The sequence below is a fragment of the Astyanax mexicanus genome, chromosome 6 (assembly GCF_023375975.1).
Source record: "Astyanax mexicanus isolate ESR-SI-001 chromosome 6, AstMex3_surface, whole genome shotgun sequence".
NCBI lineage: Eukaryota > Metazoa > Chordata > Actinopteri > Characiformes > Acestrorhamphidae > Astyanax > Astyanax mexicanus.
The window spans coordinates 41,122,509-41,141,594 of NC_064413.1; the positions used below are offsets into that span (position 1 = coordinate 41,122,509).

The 19,086-nt window shown below is 37.1% G+C and overlaps 1 protein-coding gene across 1 annotated transcript; it reads left to right on the forward strand.

Moving 5' to 3' along the window:
* Positions 1–9,816: 9,816 nt before the first annotated feature.
* scxb (scleraxis bHLH transcription factor b) lies at positions 9,817–15,408 on the forward strand. The gene is made up of 2 exons (XM_007249708.4): positions 9,817–10,818; positions 14,720–15,408. The coding sequence occupies exons 1-2, from the start codon at positions 10,252–10,254 to the stop codon at positions 14,756–14,758; spliced, it is 606 nt and encodes a 201-aa protein (XP_007249770.3). The 5' UTR covers positions 9,817–10,251; the 3' UTR covers positions 14,759–15,408.
* The last annotated feature ends 3,678 nt before the right edge of the window (positions 15,409–19,086 follow it).

A 19,086-nucleotide genomic window follows, 5' to 3' on the forward strand; every position in this document is an offset into this window, starting at 1 on the left:
AATTAATTCTTAGATATTAGGTTTTTTTTTTTTTTAAATACAAATTTTGGGAAAATCACTAGAACGGGCTCAGTGTCCCCATGCTATTAGCATAGCCGCCATTTAGTTAGTTTTCATGTATTTACTAATTCTATGCTAAAAACACATTCCTGTTTCTTTCTTTCCTGTTACTTGAAGCATAAAAAAGAAACAGGAATGAGTACCATTAACAGGAGTGATTTTTTCTTTCAAAAATATCATATCATATTTAAACATGCATTCAACCATTTCTTTAAAATAAAAACTTTATTGAAAGAAAATCAAAAGAATTAGTGGACTTGCTTTAAAACATGCTTTTTAAATGTCACATGAGTTTTGTAACCACCTTCAGCTTAGAAACCTTGCAAAAAGTAAAGCTGCCTGAGTTTGACCAGTACATGTTTTCAATAGTTAAATACATGTTATTAGATTCAGAGTAAAAAAAAAAAAAAAGTTTTATTTTAGAAGAGTTACAACATGCAAATGGAACCCATTCAGTGGAATGGCCCTTAAGTCATTAAGAGACTGAATGATTTTACACTGTATATGCTGCAAATTCTGTTATTTAACTGAATCCATTCTTTTCTCTGCCAGCGTAATGATCCCTGTGCCACTGTTTATATCATTTCTAAGCAAATAACTCATCAAAGGATAACTAGCTAAAGGGCATTTCATTGATTCCTTTTAGATGGTGGCTACACCCCTTAATTATTAGTGTAAAGCTATCAGGGCCTTACATTTGAAAAGGGATATGAAAGTACAAAACCTCTGCCAGTTAGTGACTGATATATGCCTGCTGGATTTCCTCCACACTCACTCAAACCTTTTCCTCTATGTTTAATGACAATCATATGCTGCCAGACTGCTACCTCAACACTGAACCCCCCACACACCACTGCTATATACTGTACATGTGCGCTCTCTACACACACACACACACACACACACACACACACACACACACTCTCTCTCACACTGTGACCGTTGTGTGTTTTACTACTAACACCATGTTTTTGATGTCTTTAATTGTGTTTTACACAATTTCACACAACACACTCTTATACACTCTCTTGATAATTTGTTCTAATCCCAAAATTCTAATTCACTTCGAGCTTTCTGTAAACCATTTGAACATTTTATAGCATGCATTAAGGATTTTCATATTATTTCCTGATCTGGCAACCACAGCGCGCAACCCCCTTGCCAAAAGCAGTAAAGAAATGCAACCCTGAAGCCAAAAGTTAGAGAGAGACCAGACACAACTGCACATTATATTCAATAGTCATTTTACTCCATACGTAACTGAGTGGTGAGAGGTGCCAGCAAATATTTGCGCTAAAACTCCATCTGCATGCACTCACCCACACCCAAAATGGATGACTGATTTTTGGGCCCTAATCTGCACTAACAGAGTCTCACAGCCAAAAGCATGAGCTCATAGGTCTCGCTGCGGGGATGATATAAGCAGCCAGTTAGCTACTGCTTACATTACAAATGACCACAAGCAACAGGCTGCAGAGTTTCAGGAGATGAAACGGGGCTGGATTCTGTCCAGCGCTGAGAGAGAGAGACGGACGCGCGGCTCGCTCCATGTTAGGTCCAGTTTAGCTCTTCTGTGACTTGGCAGTTCTAACTGATTTTCTCGTGTTTAAAATGTGATTATTACCGAACTACAGCTTTTCCTACAGCTTTCATTAGCTGATGTAAGTTGTTCCGTAAATCCTGTGTCAGCTTTGTTCCTTTTTTTAAACGCAAGCAAATTGGAAACCATTGGAAACGCACTGTCACCGACATATTTCTGAATGCAACTTGGGTAATAGTGAGCCATCCTTCTGGTGCTACAGCGGATCTGTTGGTCAGAGGATGTCTGAGAAAAACACATACATGGTCGTTCTGGACGGGAATAAAATCACAGAGGACCCCCATAAAAAATAAAATGACCCCAAAACCCCCTGAGAAACTAATCCCATCCAGATAGGGTCCTAATTTGTGTAGGGCCCAAATCGCCCACACTGTAAGCCCAGATAAGTTGAATTTACTTTAAAATTTGAGGAAACAGGTTGCCTTAAATACGTTAAGTAATAGGTAATGAATGAATGTTAGCATAACTTAAATTAACAAGTTATTACAATTAAAGGGGAAGTTGATTTAACCTTTTTTTATTTTTGTTATACTGTAAGATCAGATGCGTTGAGTTTACTTAACTTTGTTAAGGCAGCCGATTTGATCAATTTGTTTAGGTAATAAGGAATGAAAACTTGATTTAGCATAAATTAAAACATTAATTTATTACAACTAATGAGGAAGTTGATTTATTTCTAAGGTAGCCCCGGGGGAATCACTACACACTGATGATCAGAGGTGGAAAAAGTACTGAAAATTTGTAATTAAGTAAAAGTACCTTTACTTTGCTAAAATTCTACTCAAGTAAAAGTAAAAAGTACTCAATTTAAAATGTACTTTGAGTAAAAGTTACATGGTTACTTTTAATTATTTGATGTAAAAAAAAAGACAAATAATACATAAATTTGTTTTTAATGAACTATTATTCCACATTGACCTTTCAGGTAGTATTTGTTCAGACGACCCCATAAAACATTTTCAGGAACAAGAGGCATAGGTTTCTATGATCCATTTTTTTTCTTTACTATTAAAAGGTTATGGTCATATATGTGACTATAAACTGTAGTTTTATAGTTTTACAGTTCATCATTATTGTTTAACTTGCCATTGCTGTGCTTTAACTCATATTTACATGTTTTTTAACATTAAGCAGATGTTGATGTTTAATGATAAAAGTTTGATGTGGAAGTTTTGAAAGCTGACAGCTCTTTTTTTTTTAATTCAGACAATTGTTTTTTTCCCCCCAGCATTTTATTTTGTACTCAGTAACGGGGAGTTTTCCAATGTAGCGAAGTAAATTACTTGTGTCAAAATGTACTTGAGTAAAAGTAAAATTACCTATTTTAAAAACTACTTAAAAAATTACAAATTACTCATAAAATATACTCAACTTGAGTAAATGTTATTTATTACTTTCCACCTTTGCTGATGGTGAGTGTTAGTCAGAAACTGTTGGACACACCCAGTATGCAAATAGATTGTGACAGAAGCCAATGGAAAACAAGCTGCCAATAACAACAGAATAAACCCAGTTATTATAAGTTGGTTCAACTCAAAAATCTCTGTTTAAATGTTTATGTGCCCACAAATGTTCAACTAATAGTTGAGTATTGTTTAGAAATATCCAATTGAGTTCAAACAACGTATGGGTTTTCAGTGCACCCCTAACAGGTACCACTTTTTAATCACTAATCAAACTGTATTTAATGAACTTGTCATTCAAATAAAATATCATAATTAGTACTCACATGTCAAACATGTGGGGTGTGTCCGTGTTTGACGTGTGATTAAAGGGGGAACACACGTAGACCATATGTACTCTAAAGGGAACAAAGTCCCCTGTTCCCACACATGGTTAATCTCAATTTCCCCCACCTGTTGGTACATCTTGACATAATTACAAATTACAAAAGCGGTTTAAAAGGTGGGGAAACATTTTTTTATGTCATGGTGTGATAAATTAACTTTAATATGGCCAGGGACATGAACTAACTAGGTTTATTTAGATTTCTGATTGACGCTAATGCTGCAGTATCAAACTCACTCACAATGATGTGCTACCCAGGAGTTTAAATGAATCACAGCGTATTACTCTTCACGAAGTGTCCGTTTTACTCCACTCGGATCTAACTAATATATTCTAAACCGTGAGGCTGAATGAAGTAATGAAAACGTGTGTGACCTCCTGACCTCTCAATTTCAAACAGTCAAACAGGATCCGGCCAAGTCTGTTAATAACCATTAATAAAAACAATCACTGCAAATTTGAAATTTCCTGTCAGCCTAGCAATATCCCCAAAGAGGAAACGTGCCTCTAAATATGTCTTTTTTTTTGGGTGGGGGGTGTTACTGAGTGAAAAGCTTCCCCTTCATGGTTATTCAAAATCTCCACCAACTACACTGGAACTGGAAAAAACTGAGGGTCACTCGCTATTGGTGGAGCTGAGCATATGAAACATACAGTGGATGATGATTATACTAATATTAACTCAAACACAGGATATCTGCAGGTATGAAAAAATGCATTATTTTAATATACAATTTAAAACTTTTAAATACCACTCAAAAGCTGTGTTCAGGATGGTTCACTTATTAACTCATTCACTATTTACTATATAGCATTCACTATATAGTGAACTAACTAGGAAACGACCAAACAACAAACTATCTTTAAATTGTACTGACCTGAGAATGTCTGCCACATCAGCGCTGCATTGCATTATGGTATTTAGGGCTTACTGCTTTTATGGCCTAAAAAATAATCTCAGATTTTTCCAAAAATCTTATTTCCGATTATAATCGACCCCTCCCTTACAAAAAATCAAACTACAGATGCCAAAAAATGGTTCAAAAAAGTATGTTTTTTGATAGAATTATATTTTTTGATATAGTTATATGCTGGAACTTGGACTGTGCGGAACAAAAATAAGCGCGTGTTGGTCTGTAGGAAGCGCTGGTAACCAGGGTAAGACGGAAACACTTTAGATTAAAAAGATAAAATGTCTATATGTAAAATCGCGATTACTCCATTTTGAAAATCACATTGAAACTGTAATTCAAATTAATCAAATTAATCGTAAAAATCTCCCAGCACTAATAGGGCTGCAACTAATGATCATTTTGGTAGTCGATTAATCTGCTGATTATTTTGCCGATTAGTCGATTAGTCAACAATTATCTCTGCCATTCCCTCCATATCTGCTTGTTGTGGGTACTGCTTCTGTTAAAAATGATAGAAAACGTGCTAAAAATGAGATTTAAATACAGTAGAAATGTCCAGAACATTTAAATGTCATTTAAATAAAAGGAAAGTGCTGCTATTCTGTAAGGAAATGGGTAATCTGTTGTGTTTGGGCACTTTTGGAGGCGCAGGCCGAGCTGACTGTAAACTGTGTGATTGAGCCCATTATTTACCTTTCTCCCGATGTGTTTCTGTCAACAGTAATTTGTGTAGTGCTACAAAGTAACGATTTGGAGTCGACAAATTGTTATAATCGACATTGTGGATTATATCCACTAATCATTGCGGCCCTAATGGTTTACACGATCTGTACACTACATGATATGATGCATTATAGGTGTTTTATAGTGAACTGTGTAGGGAATTTTAATGTAGGAAATAAAGGGATTTTTAAACAGCACTAAAAAATGGCTGACACTATATAGTGCACTATTTCTGTATCAGGGAATGATTTCCAATGCAGCTAAATTCCAATTTAAGACCAATTTTGCGCTTACAAAAATGGTTAAATGCAAACACAAATAATACTCCATACTCGATAACTATAAAATACTACAGACTTCATAGTAAGTCTGCACAAATAAAAAAAAGGGTGCAGCGCAAAATCTAAGTTTTCTAACCCCCATGCCAGTACCAACTATGCTACAGTAGCTAACAGCAAGTAATGAACAAACCTGGAAATAGCCCGCCTTAGTCCCTTTAGCCTTTAGCTTCCTGTTCAATCTGTTAATTAAGTTGCATATTAAACTTAGAAAACAATTGTATTTACTTTCTGTGGCATTTTTTAGATCTCTAGGATATGGATTGAGAAAATATTTTAGAACAAATTAAGATAAAACATAAAATGCTTTATGTCCTTAATCAAGCAATCATTGAATGACTTTTCATGCATCTTTTAAATACATGTTTCTGTATTCTTGTGCTAGTAAATACATGCAGGAAATGTAAAAAAAAAAAAATCTGATCTGAATGAATGAAAGTTCCCAACCAGCCCTAGATTGAAGTCTGATGTGATGTGAGTGTACCCCGCAGCACCTGGAGCAGGAATATGAGGTGTTCTCATAAGGGAGGGTGAATAAAGAGGAGAATGCTTTGAATTTAAAGAGCTGCTAAATTAGCAGGGAGGCATTGTTAGCGGGGCAGCAGGCCGGTCCCAGGGCTCCAGTTTAGAAGAGCCGAGGTGGACTTTATAGGGAAACGCTGAAAGGTCCCACTGGGACTGCCCTCACCAGCTGCCTGCTTTATAAGGTACACTTCAAAGATAAGGTCCTGACTCAGACCTCCCTCCCAGCACAAAAAACACCTAGCCTGGGTAATGGAGGCCGAGCAAAGCGACGCGGCTCACGGGTCAGCTGGGATCACTTCTTGTCGTATTAGCATAGAAACCTTAAGCTTTGTGTGAGAAAATATATATCCTTAATGCTAATGGCATTCAGATTCAACCTGCACCTCATTTAATAGTGCAGAGTTCAAAAGCATGTATACCACAGACATTAGCTCACTGTGACAGTCATACTCTGCAGCTCGGCTCGAGTGGGTTTAAGTTTTTCTTCTACTGAAAGGCTGAAAGTAGCGTAAAGTTTAGTAATGGTTGCAGCTTCAAATATTTTTTTTATATTTAAGCAGAGTAAGCATTTCTCTCTCTTAAATTATGATAAAAGTTCTTTATTAACAAAATATTTATTGTTCTTTCACTCATGCTTACTTCCACTTGTGCTGAAAACACTGTATTTACAAGATGAGCACAACAGAAACGCAGTCAAAATGTTCTATGTGAAAATTAAAGTGGGAAATTTAAGTAAATTATTATTAATTATCTGTTTAATGTATTAATTATCTATTTAATGTATTAATTATCTGTTTAATGTAATTCCACAAACGTTCCATGTCACTATACAGTGTTTTACTGCCTTAGTTACACACGAAATCACCAGCTATAGTTAGCTAATATTTTATAAGGTGGGGTGCACTTGATTCCTAGACAGAAAAAGAGGTAAAAAAAAATCTGCAAAATAGGACACTTTAAGAAAAAACTGAGGGCAGCATTTATAGGTATTCTCTCAACAGAAAGTTAACATGACTTCACTAAATGAAGTGATTTGTTGTTTAGCATAGATTCATACTAACTAAGACTGTGGCTATATTTAAAAATGCAAGGTATCTCAGGTTTAGGAGAAACCTAAAAAAAAATTGATACCTGAGATAAACAGTAATTTGAGGCTGAGAGAACTGTCAGAGAGGCCCTGATGGGCACGGGATTCCAGAAAGTTCTAAACGGTTCACTTTTTCCATCTCTCAGGCCCACTGACCTGCTTAGCGTCTGAATTCTTTGGCTTCTGAGTAACGGGACGATTACGGCATGGAATTTCAGGGAGGACTGACTTCATTTGTGCTCCTGAAATAGCAAGACTGGAAGTCAGAAAGCAAGGCCACAGATAGGCAATTACCAGTAGGCATCGATGCAGTGCGGTTCGGGTTGCCAAATTATCCCTACTCTCCACCATTTCCACTGAAAAAGCTGACCTTATATGAGCTCTTTTCCACTACATTGCTCCATGCGCACAGCTTTTAGACTGTTCATCTATCCAATGAGGTATAACATTTCAGAACTAATTAGACTGCCTTTTGTGACATGTAAAGTCATACTCTCTCCCTCCCCATCCCTCTCTTCTTTTAAACGGGCCAGCTGCAGAGGCTGGGTCCCATCAGGAGTGGGTGCTTGGCGTGTCCCCAGCCCAGGCTAGACAGCCGGGTCCCTCAGCGCCGCGTCCGTCCAACCGTCCGGCAGACTGCGTAACGAGTCAGTCGTGCTGTCTGCGGTGCTGCGCAAAGGATTAGTTCCGAATTTTGACAGCACCCTGACCCCTGCCAAAAGAGTTCAACTGCTCTGGGTGGAGGGGAAAGGAGGGGGACTGTTGGCGAATGGATGAGGTTTTAACACTGGAAGGAAGGGAGGAAGTCAGAGAGGCAGAGGGAGTAATAGCAATCAGATGTTGACAGTACCGCTCTGCTACTAACCGCGTCATTCAGAGATATTAAATATCATTTGTGACTCTGAGGGCTGCTTTTTTCCTGGATAACGATGAAGCTGGGGAGGTTCAGCATGAGCAGTAAAGCTGTAAAACCTTGATTTCCTAAAGAAAGATATGGAAAGATTAAACTGTAATAATAATAACAATAATGAGCATTTTGTTAAAGGAAAAGGATTCATTGGATTGCTGTATTTAAAAAAATGAACATGAAGTGTTAGATATCAGGGAAAGACTTGCCCAGAAATGCCCACCTGTCTGAGTGAGTGAAGTTGTGAGGTGTTATCTTGTGAGTGAGGTTGAACACACTGGCTAGCATGCTCATGACAAGGCTATGTGAATTATCAAGCGCGTTTAAGCAAGGACTGATAGTGAGTGCTAGTTAAATGGGACATTTGTGTGTACTTGGGATACATACTAGATGGCGTTACCACCCACAGTGGGCAGTGCAGTCGGTGGTAATGATCATGACTGGCAGCATCTGGCTAGAACTGTCCATGCAAACAAGTGAAACTCTGTCAGTCTTTGAAAGTGTCTCTGCCATAAATCAAACACCAAATTCCACATTCAATGCAGAAGACCCCATTATGGCTTCCATCAGACATGGCAAAAGTCACGGGACGCAATACCAGTCATCATGTCCGTGTATTACCATTACTAAAAGCTTCAACTTGGATTGCTGCCAATACATTAGGAAAAACTGCTTTCACTGCCCAACATTAAATATTTTTCTCCATTCCTGAGTCATCACTGCCTCCAGTAATCATCTCATCACTACGTCAGGCAGTGAAACTGGAGCCGCTGCAGACAGCACACGCTCATGCTAGCTCCAGGTCACTCTCGACCTCCTTTCAGAACCTTCCAGTGCCCTGAAGCACTTCCTTTTTAATCAGCACTAGAGCCGCAACTGGCTAGTCTCCATGTCCTACAGTCAATATCGAGAATAAATGAAAAATAGAACGTAATGGAATGGAATAAGCTATGAAAAAAGCAGGATTTTCACATAATGACTGTAATATGATTATCCGTGACATTCACACTCAGCAACTGTCTAGTTGGTTTAATGGTTTTCTGTAACATACATCCACAGACGTATGTGCTGAAGGAACTATTCTGATTTCTGTTGACAAGAATTCAGAAGTGAGCTCAGGACTGAAAGTCACGAGAGTGTTTTGCAATGTGAAGATTCCTTTATTTAAGAGTTTTCTAACAACAAAAAATATGGTAGAACCAAATTAATCTAGAATTGATTTTACACCAAATTGAGTGTAACCATTTGACCAATTCTGGCCTCAACCATCTGCTGTAGTTCATTCTCTTTCAGAGCATGTAGACATATTAGCTTAATATTAGTTTATTTGGCGAAGTACACACATAGTGCTGCTAGTGCTGAGTTCAGAACTATGTTTTTTAATATATGGATTAAATCTCATAACTCTCATTCTTTTATGCTTCCCTTCTCTCCTCATTTTTACATTCTTTTATTTACAATGATACTACATAAATTTGTATAAATAAATCAATTTTTAAAAGTTTCAGGTTCAAGATAATTGCTTGTTTTATTAGTTACATTTTTTGATCAATCCACAGCCCTATTAAAAACAATGAATAAAGTTAAAGAAGGGGAATCGAGGTAGAAGTCCAGGTGAGAAACTTTGGTTTCTTATCGTCTCAATGAAGGCGACACACATTCAGAAGCGAATTTAAAAGCAAACGTTTAAGGGCAAGCTCCATTGCTTTCTCTTTCTTACCCATCACTCTTTCGGCAGCTCCCCGGATTGTGCATTTACAGTGGAAGAGGGGGAGCAGTCCCCAGCCACTCCCCCCACCTCAATCTCCACCACCGTGCTCACGCACTATAAAGCCAAGGCATAAGGAAACACTCAGTCGTAATAACACGTGGAACTGTTGAGGGGATGAGAGCTAGTGGGAAACACTCATTCACTTACTCATTCACTCTGGCTGCCGCTGCTGCTGCTTGTGGTGCTGGTACCTTAAAGATATATATAAGATCCTGCAGAAGAGGAAGGACTATCAGCTCATAATGGACAAATCATCATCATAGTCTAATACCATCACTGGATTGGTTTAAAACATTGCTGGACTTCGGGAAACCACACTGGACCCACTTGAAAGGTTTTGTTCCTGCGTTTCGGTGCTGGTTAAAGAAGAAGAACGAAGACGGTTCATGTGTTTATAATTCTAAACATCTTTAAAGCAAAAGACAAATCCAGGATTTTGTTCCTGTAGAACTTTTATCAGAGACTGGACACAGATAAAAGAGCAACACAATACTGGTAAGAAGAGACCAAGGACATATGTAAATAGAGAGAGCAGGTGATGATGTCCTTTGCCATGGTTCGCCCATCTCCTGCCCGTTTTCTCTACTCCGATATCAGCATGTTTTCAGAAGATGATGAGAATGGAAGTGAAAGTTCAGGCTCAGATGACAAATCCTCCTGCCTCTCCTCTTCTGTCTGTGCTCCAATCAAATCTGCCTCTCGCAAGCGAAAATACAGTTGCCGACCATCGCTCGTGTCCCCGGAGCCCTGCGTGCCCATCACAGAGGTCCGGCAGCGCAACGCAGCAAACGCCCGAGAGCGGGACCGAACCAACAGCGTCAACGTGGCCTTCACAGCCCTGCGGACCCTCATACCCACCGAACCCGCCGACCGCAAGCTCTCCAAGATCGAGACGCTGCGGCTCGCCTCCAGCTACATCTCTCACCTGCAGAACGTGCTGCTGGTGGGCGAGGCATGTGCAGACGGGCAACCGTGCCACCGGAGCCCAGCAGCCCTGCACAACCACCTCCACAGCCCCCACAAACCCTCAGCCCCCAGTCCGGACTCTGAGAACTCCCAACCCAGACAGATCTGCACCTTCTGCCTCAGCAACCAGAGACGACTGGTGAGTAACCAAACCAAACCAAAGCAAACACCAAAGCTGTCTGCTCTGTTAGCATCTATGTCAATCAGATGCATTATGAGGCATTAAGTGTAAAGGCGTACGGAACAATTTTGAAAAGTCCTATTAAAGAACCTATTATCTATTTATAACTATGTTATAACTATGTTTAGTTATTCTGTTACTATTAGATATTTTAAAGCCAGTTTTTGAATATCCTAAAGTTACATTTGTATAATAAAAAGTATTAAGAGTTTTTACTCTGAAACAAACCACATTTTTTTCTAATCTAAAAAAAAAAAAAATCTAAAAAAAGATTTCTAATCTAAAAAAAAAAAGATTTCTAATCTAATCTAATGAGGTGAGCAAATTTTTGTCCTCATACAGAAACACGTTACGGTCAGATTAGATTCATCAGATTCGTTTCAGTGCTGGTTTTCATTAAAGCAGTATAAGTTTCTAAACGTTTTCCCGCTTGTATAGTATAGAGTTTAAGCAGTGCTACATCCCTATGAGACATGAAAGAAGGTTAATAAAGGAAGCAGTGAAGTATGTTCTCAACTTATCTTCTGCTTGTAAATGGAGTTTGAAATGTGTTGACACACTGTGTCTTCCACAGTCAGACCACCTTACAACCCCGAATCAGTATGTCAAGATGTACAGGAAATGCAAAAAGCAACCTGCAGTGTTTCTTACATTTACTGTACATTTACTGACTTTTATTTTGATTGATGCAAAAAAATATGAACCCAAGATATTTATATAATATATGTTTTAATATAAGTCTTGTCAACTTAGATTAGCCTGTTAATATACTGTACATCCGTTAGTACATTTCTGACCAGAATCATATTCCAAATATGGTGGGACAATAAAGCATCTATCACTTTGTAATGCTGCTGTTTCTTTTTAAAGTAATTAAAACGTGTTTTTGGAACCAATGATTTCTGTATTTGTGCATAAGTTGCTCTAATAACTCAATCTAAGTTTTTGCATTGATGCTGCCATCAAAAAAGTTTATTGACACAATCCCATACAATCATAGACTGATTACAGTCTGGATGGTCCTTTCCGTCTGTCTTGATTTGAGTGAACAAAATACACTGTGTTTTCAACTCCTCTCAGCCCAGAAAGGTTGACGCCTCTTCTGGACATGGTTAACATAAGGCTTCTATTTTGCAGAGTACAGTTTAAAGTGGTATTTGTAAATGTGTATCTCTGTATTGTAGTGCTTGAGAAGAACGTTGGTTTGCCAAAGTAAGAAAACAAATATCAAACAAAATATAACAAAAAAAAGTAACAGATTTCTTAATTATCATTTTTTTATCGTCCCATTTTCTGATTTAGGGTTGTAAAAAGTGTCTTGATGTGTTTCACTAGCAGAAATAGTCCAGTGATCACACAAATCGCCTAATATTCAAAACCAGTCCAAATATTGGTCCATCAATTTCAAGGCAAACTATTTATTCTCCCATCCGCCCCATTTGTTTGAGCCTAAACGTCAGCAGTCAGTGTGTTATTAATTCACAGTTAGCATTTCACTGGGCTTATTTATGGGCAGCTTTTTTCCTGCTGATATTTACATCATTTTTTATGTGGCCCTGTAAACACCACTCATTCAGGCACTTCAGGACTTGGCACAGCTGACACCAGTAATTTGCTCAGGCCTGTGTTCCACACAAGACTGATTTATCCTCAAAAACCTTCATAACAACGCTTTTCCTGTCCAACAGACCGAACCTGACAAACAGTCACTAAAATTCCCAAATATGATGGAGGACGTGTGAAATGACATCAGCGCACACAGCAGGCTGTAGACAAATGACTGTGCGTCCCACACGTCTCCTCTGCTCTGCAAACATCTGGACTTGTGTGTGTCTACCTTCTAGTGAGAGTAGTGATCTAAAATCAGTGAATGACAATCATACTTAATTAATATCAGCATACCTGGAATTCCTACAGAATCTAAATCAGGGAATGAGACTCAAAACCTATTCTATGAGTACATGAGTAAAGCTTACAGGCAACATCACAAAAAAACAACAAAAATAGAGTATAAACACAGAAGCTATGCATAATGTTTTATTGACTGCCAGGCATTCAATATAACTATGTCATACTGTTTGTGACAATGCTCAAAATAAAATATTACAGAGAAAATATAAATTTTATATAAAATATAAACACCTAAGAGCAGTAAATCTTTCATTTTGCATTTCATGGTAATAGATTCAAATTTAAAGGCTTTATAGAAATGTTTTTCAGTTCAACTTAATTTTTTTTTTTTAAAGGTTAATCTTAAACCTAATTCAAAACCTAACATAGATCCCAATTCTAGCCTTAACATTACTGCTAATCATTTTAACCAAATAGTTTGTTTTATGACATAAAAATTAATTGGAAATTAAATTAAAGACAATATTTAAAACCTCTAACCAACATTAACAATCTTGCATATGTCAACCATTTATTTATTTTTTCTTATAATATTTTTCTCACTATCTGTAATTATGTACTGTCCCCTAAAAACGTAATACTGCATGTCACATGATTCCTTGTAAAATGGAAGCAATATGGAAGCAATATGGAGCAGAACTCAAACACAGAGCCTACTGAGTAACTCCAGCAGATTATATATAATCGATCATTAATTCAAATCAACTTAAATTTGTTCATTCATTTCTGTTTATATTGATTTGAGGTCACATCATCCAGCATTAGTTTGTTACCAATGTAAAAACTGTAGATAATATTTAAGGACGTATAGTGTACAATTAAAATGCATTTTCTTTTACACAAACTATGTATTTACAAAACTATTATTTCTTAAAAAAAAATAATGAATAAATAAAACTACAGCATTAAAAGGCTTGTTAATCCAAGCACTTCACTATTAGCACTCTTTAACAATACAATGTTTTTTATGTAAATGCTGAAACAAAAGAAAACAGATAATGTAGCTCTTTTTTTCCCAAACATTTACAATGAGATCTGTATATAATTGAAGATGATCATCATAATTAGATGCTGTATGCAATTACAAGTCACTGTTTGCTCTGTAACAGTGCAGAGGTGGGCAGTAAATAGTTTCATTTACTCAGCTGCTAGAATTATACTATGTTATGTTATGCTAGAATTATACTATACTATACAATGTTCCACTTCTACCTATTTTTTTTACATTTAAGCCAATAACATTTCATTCATTTAAGTTTTATTCGAAAATGTACTTGTTAATATATCTGTACCCGTCTGTATTACTTGGGTATTAGTCACAGCTCTGACTTAAATCATTATAATAACACCAAAAACACCTCAGTACTGAACTACTAATTTTTAATTCTATTTATGATCAATATTTCACTTCTATTTGAGTATTTGAGGTTTTAATGTTGAGTCTTCTCTACCCGTGCACACATAAACATAAACATGCTTAGGCCTAATTGTGTCAATGGCCCTAACCTAGAGTCACCCAGCAGTGTGAACAGGACTAATGCAGGCCAGCTGGGTCTCACGGCGCACGAGTGAGAGTGGAAAAAGTGAGGCCTGCTGCCCCCTCAGCTGACGTTATGGCCAGACACCCTCCACCTCAAGCAGATCACGTTCCCTCAGAGCACAGAGCCTTCAGATAAATACCTAATTACTTCATTCACTGGTGTTTGTATTAAATCAGTCTCACTGTGTAATACCATTTACCCAAGCATGCTGAAATAATCTTATCAAACTATTTTTCATTATAAAATACAGTTTTCCTGTTTCCTAAACTTTAAGTTCATTTTTAATGCCTTTTTAATTACCTTTTTTTTGTCTTTTTTTCATGATTAAAGTTTTACTGATACTTGATACTGAATAATGAATTTCTGCTGTATATAACTGTCTAATTGTTCTTGTTTTGTCGTTTCAGAACAAAGACAGAGAAAGAAAAACGGCTATAAGAAGTTAATGCTGAAGAGAAACCTGGAACAGGAACTCTGAACTCTATATTTCTCTGTATTTTTTTTTATAATAAGCTATTTTACACAGCTATATTACACACGAACTCTTATTTATCCTGTAACTGTACTCTCCTGAAGGGATTGCATCACTGTGGACTATGGACTAATCGCTCAGCTGCGTTTTCCCATTTGGACGAGTCTGAATCTAATCTTTAGCACCTGCTGCTTGTGCTAAACACCACACACCCAGACTGTGTATGAATTCCACCAACAAATGAACTTAAATGTGGACTACACGAGACTATTCCTACTTAGAAATAAATACAATAACTGATACTGAAAGAGGGACGTGAAGAAACACTGATCAGCACTGACCTGCTCCAGCTTTCAATGCAAGAGTGAAATAAAGTACCTTTAGATCCATCAACACGAGCTCTTATCTGCTTTGTGTTCTCTTTATAACGTGATTTATAAGAAAACAGGCACAATTTCATAATAAACAATATGTCAAAAAGTTTGCAGACTCATGCTCACCCAACACATCTCTTGAACAAGGGGGAAGTATTTTTTGCAGTTAAAGACCAATACTAACAATCAGACGCTTACTGGGCAAAATAATGCAGCTTCTTTGCTAAATTATCTGACCTGTCAAAGCACAAAAAGCGAACTTTCCTCTAAAAAGTAAACACAACACCTCTTAATGTAACAAACTGATGTAAAAATACTATAATCAAAGACAACGTGCTGACCAAAATGTATTTTTTTTTGCTGCATTTGCAATATGCCTACTGAAAGTAAGGCTTTACTGTAAACTGTTTTAGAAGGTATTAGTGTGCAAAACAATCTATTAAGTAGATTTGAGGTTTTTTTAGAGCATTCAATAAAACTGTTCTCTGTACATTCCTTAAACCTAAAGCTATAAACATTTTAATCCTTTTTACTGTTCTATATAATTGAAACAACAGTGAGAACGGTAAAAGTTTGTCACAATCACAAATGACGGTAAAGAAATGTGCCAGTAGAGAGACAGATGTGCAAGGGTGTGTCCCTTATTTAAAAAAAGGCAAGATCATAGAGGAACTATTAGAGGTTCTTAAATTTGAAACAGTGGAGGAAACAGAAAACTTGAATCAGTTGTCCGATGTCATTTTTATAATGGAAAATAGCATTTCTCGGTCTCTGCTCCTGTGTAATTAAAAAAAAAACATACAGCATTAAAAGGCTTGCTAATCCAAGCACTTTACTATTAGTGAAACATTATAAAACAGATAATGCAGCTCTTTTAAACAATTACCATAAACTGTATAATGTGATCTGTATATAATTGAAGATGATTATCAGAATTAGACGCTATATGCAATTACAAGTCATTGTTTGCTCTCATTGATGCTAGACAATACTTTTCACTTTTACTTTCACTTATTTAGCATTTTTTTACATTTTAGCCAATAATATTTAATTAATTCGATTTTTATTCTAAATGTACTTAAATCTATTAAATTAAATCTGTACCCATCTTTAGTACTTGGGTATTAGTCACAGCTTAAATGACTTAAATCATTATAAATAACACACACTAACACTTCCTAACTCACAGTCCCTAAATGCTGTTCAGGACAAGCTAAGAGATACAGAACCATCACTAATAGTAAAGAAAGCAAGCAGGTCTAGGCAATAAAAAAATATTAAGTTTGAGCCTGGAATAGCAACAATAAAGACGGTTTTCTCCCTATTAAGTGTGTGAAATCGCATCACAATTTCACATAATTCTGCTTGATGGACAACATTTATTTTTTTATTTCTATTTTTACAGTTTAAAAATAATGAAAAAGGAAAAAGGCCCAAAGCAAAAGTTTGGATACACTGTATGGCCTGTGTTTAGTGTGTCAATTTTATTTAAGTCATTTATTTTAGCGAACACTTTTAATTCTCTAAGATAAAGTAATGCTTTTCTGTGGAAAACATACAAGTGTGAATGTATGTGTAAACAATGCCTGTCAGTAGGTGTAAAGTAGCTAAAATCAGTAAGCAAAATTTGTGTAGAATTGTGTAGTTTCAGTTAAGATTCATCCATATGCAGCCATATTTAAACTTTTGGTATCATAACACTTTCATAATACAGTATAATTTTGCTACAATGCAATTTTATGCTTCTCTTGGGAGACAGAAAGAGAAAGAAAGAGAAAGAGAGAGAGGAAAAAATAGAGGAAAAAAGAGAGGAAAATGTCAAGGAGAGTGACAGTGAGAGAGAGAGAGAGAGAGAGAGAGAGAGAGAGAGAGAGTGAGAGAGAAGAAGAATGAGAGCATGAGATGAGATCTGCAGGTAGAGTTCTGGCAAACTGTCCATCATCTGTCCTCTGCTTTACCTTTGAGTTCTGTGACTCTCTTCTACTCTCACTCTGTGTGTGTGTGTGTGTGTGTCATTTTTAATCAATCATCAGCCCTTGTTAACGTATAATAACAACAATAATGATAAGAAGAAGAAGAAGATGGAGAACAACAACCACAACAAAAATTGTGAAATTCTCTACATTGTTATACTGTAAAGCACAGTTTTTTTTAGATGTGATCATTATACTGTTAAAATCTCCAGATTTAAACCTCTCCTGATGTGATATCACTACTGCACTGTCCTTCAACTGTCCACCCGAATCCCCAGTAAACTGCTGCCTGTCACAGGGAGCCAATCCATCAGCTTGAGGTTAGCCATATCTCGCTCAATAGACTCTCTCTGAACTGTGACCAGTCTAGTGTGCTCAGACCATTTAGCCCACTTCTTCCCTCTCTGTCTGAATCCATTATCCAACAACAACATGACCTGCGCCCCCCTGCTCACGGGACCGCCTACCAGAAACCCTGAGCAGGGCAGGTGGAGGGCACTGGCTTCTCCTGTTCGATTAGACAACTGCTTTTTATAACACTTCTGTAGTTTAAAGACCTCTATTAGTGTCATGCTAGTCTAGACTGGTGTTGTGTAGCCTCTATTACTGCAGTGCTTGTCTAAAAGTGACCGGCCACATGCAGCAGATTCAGAGGCAACACTGAGAGCCCACATCCTACATTTTTCCTGCATTTTAAATTTTATTTCTGAGTTGCACTTTGAATTAAGTTTGTCTTTATACTCTATTTATCACAAATCATTTACTTTAGCTGTACCTCAGGGGAAAGCTTGTGAATACTCACACTTTTTTATATGCTGTGAGGTGTTGAGAGGTCTTGTGAGTAAAGTTGAACACTGGCCAGTGTGCTCATGGCAAGGTGACATCAATTATTGGAATTGTTTGAGTAAGGTCTGATACTGGGTGCCAGATTGAGTGTGCATTCCATTTCTTCTTTTTGCTGGTATTTACCATTCTTTTAGTCCTTAGTGTCATATATGTACTGGGAATACATCATAGAAGGCATTACCACCCACAGTGGACAGTGCAATCAGTGGTAATGATTGTGACCATCAGAATCTGGTTAGAAGTGTCCATGTGATGAGCGGGAGGTCACAGGTTCGAGCCCCAGCTCATGCAGCTTTGTCATCAAGCTGCCAGAATTGGCACTGTTCCCTCCGGGTGGGTAGATGGCGCTCTCTCCACATTACTCCTAGTGTGATGTCCACAGCACAGGGCGTCTATGAGCTGATGTATCGGAACCGAGTTGCTGTGCTTTCCTTCAAGCACGCTGGCTGCTCGGCAATGCTGCATCAGCAGCAGCTCGAAAAGAAGCGGTGGCTGACCTCACATGTATCGGAGGAGGCATGTGTTAGTCTTCACCCTCCTGGTGTGTTGGGGCATTACTAGTGATAGGGGGAGTCCTAGTGAGTGGGTTGGGTAATTGGCCGGGTAAATTGGGGAGAAAATGGGAAAAATTAGAAATAAAATGATAAATAAAAAAGTGTCCATGTGAATTACATTCATGTTCAATGTTGCATGTCCCATGATTTTTCACATGTCAGTTAATTACACTTTTTCTTCCTCTTACGACTAAGGGTTTAATACCAGTATTTAAATGTTAAAAAATGGAATTACACTGATATTAGTGGTTTTATTCACTTAAATAATAATTGTATAAAACACAACATTACATGTGATTTTTTTTAAATGTAGTTTTAAAAAAGTACTCTCTATTTTGATTGAGAAGTGTGTAAGAGAGAGATATCCTAAATTTAATACAATGTTTGTACTGTCATGTTCATATTTATATGTAATTAAATATATGTTTATATGTCATTTATAAGGGTAAGATGTCATTTATTTTTATTTTTTTTATATACACTGAACTGAAGATATGATGCATGGCCTTTATGTGCATTATGTTTCTGCTTTCTAAAACTTGTCTGTGTTGTTGA

Bases quoted from the DNA above. Each gene is read 5' to 3' on its own strand.
- scxb (XM_007249708.4), top strand. From the start codon at position 10,252: ATGATGTCCTTTGCCATGGTTCGCCCATCTCCTGCCCGTTTTCTCTAC. The intron at 10,819-14,719 runs GTGAGTAACCAA...TTGTCGTTTCAG, and splicing joins TCAGCAACCAGAGACGACTG to AACAAAGACAGAGAAAGAAA.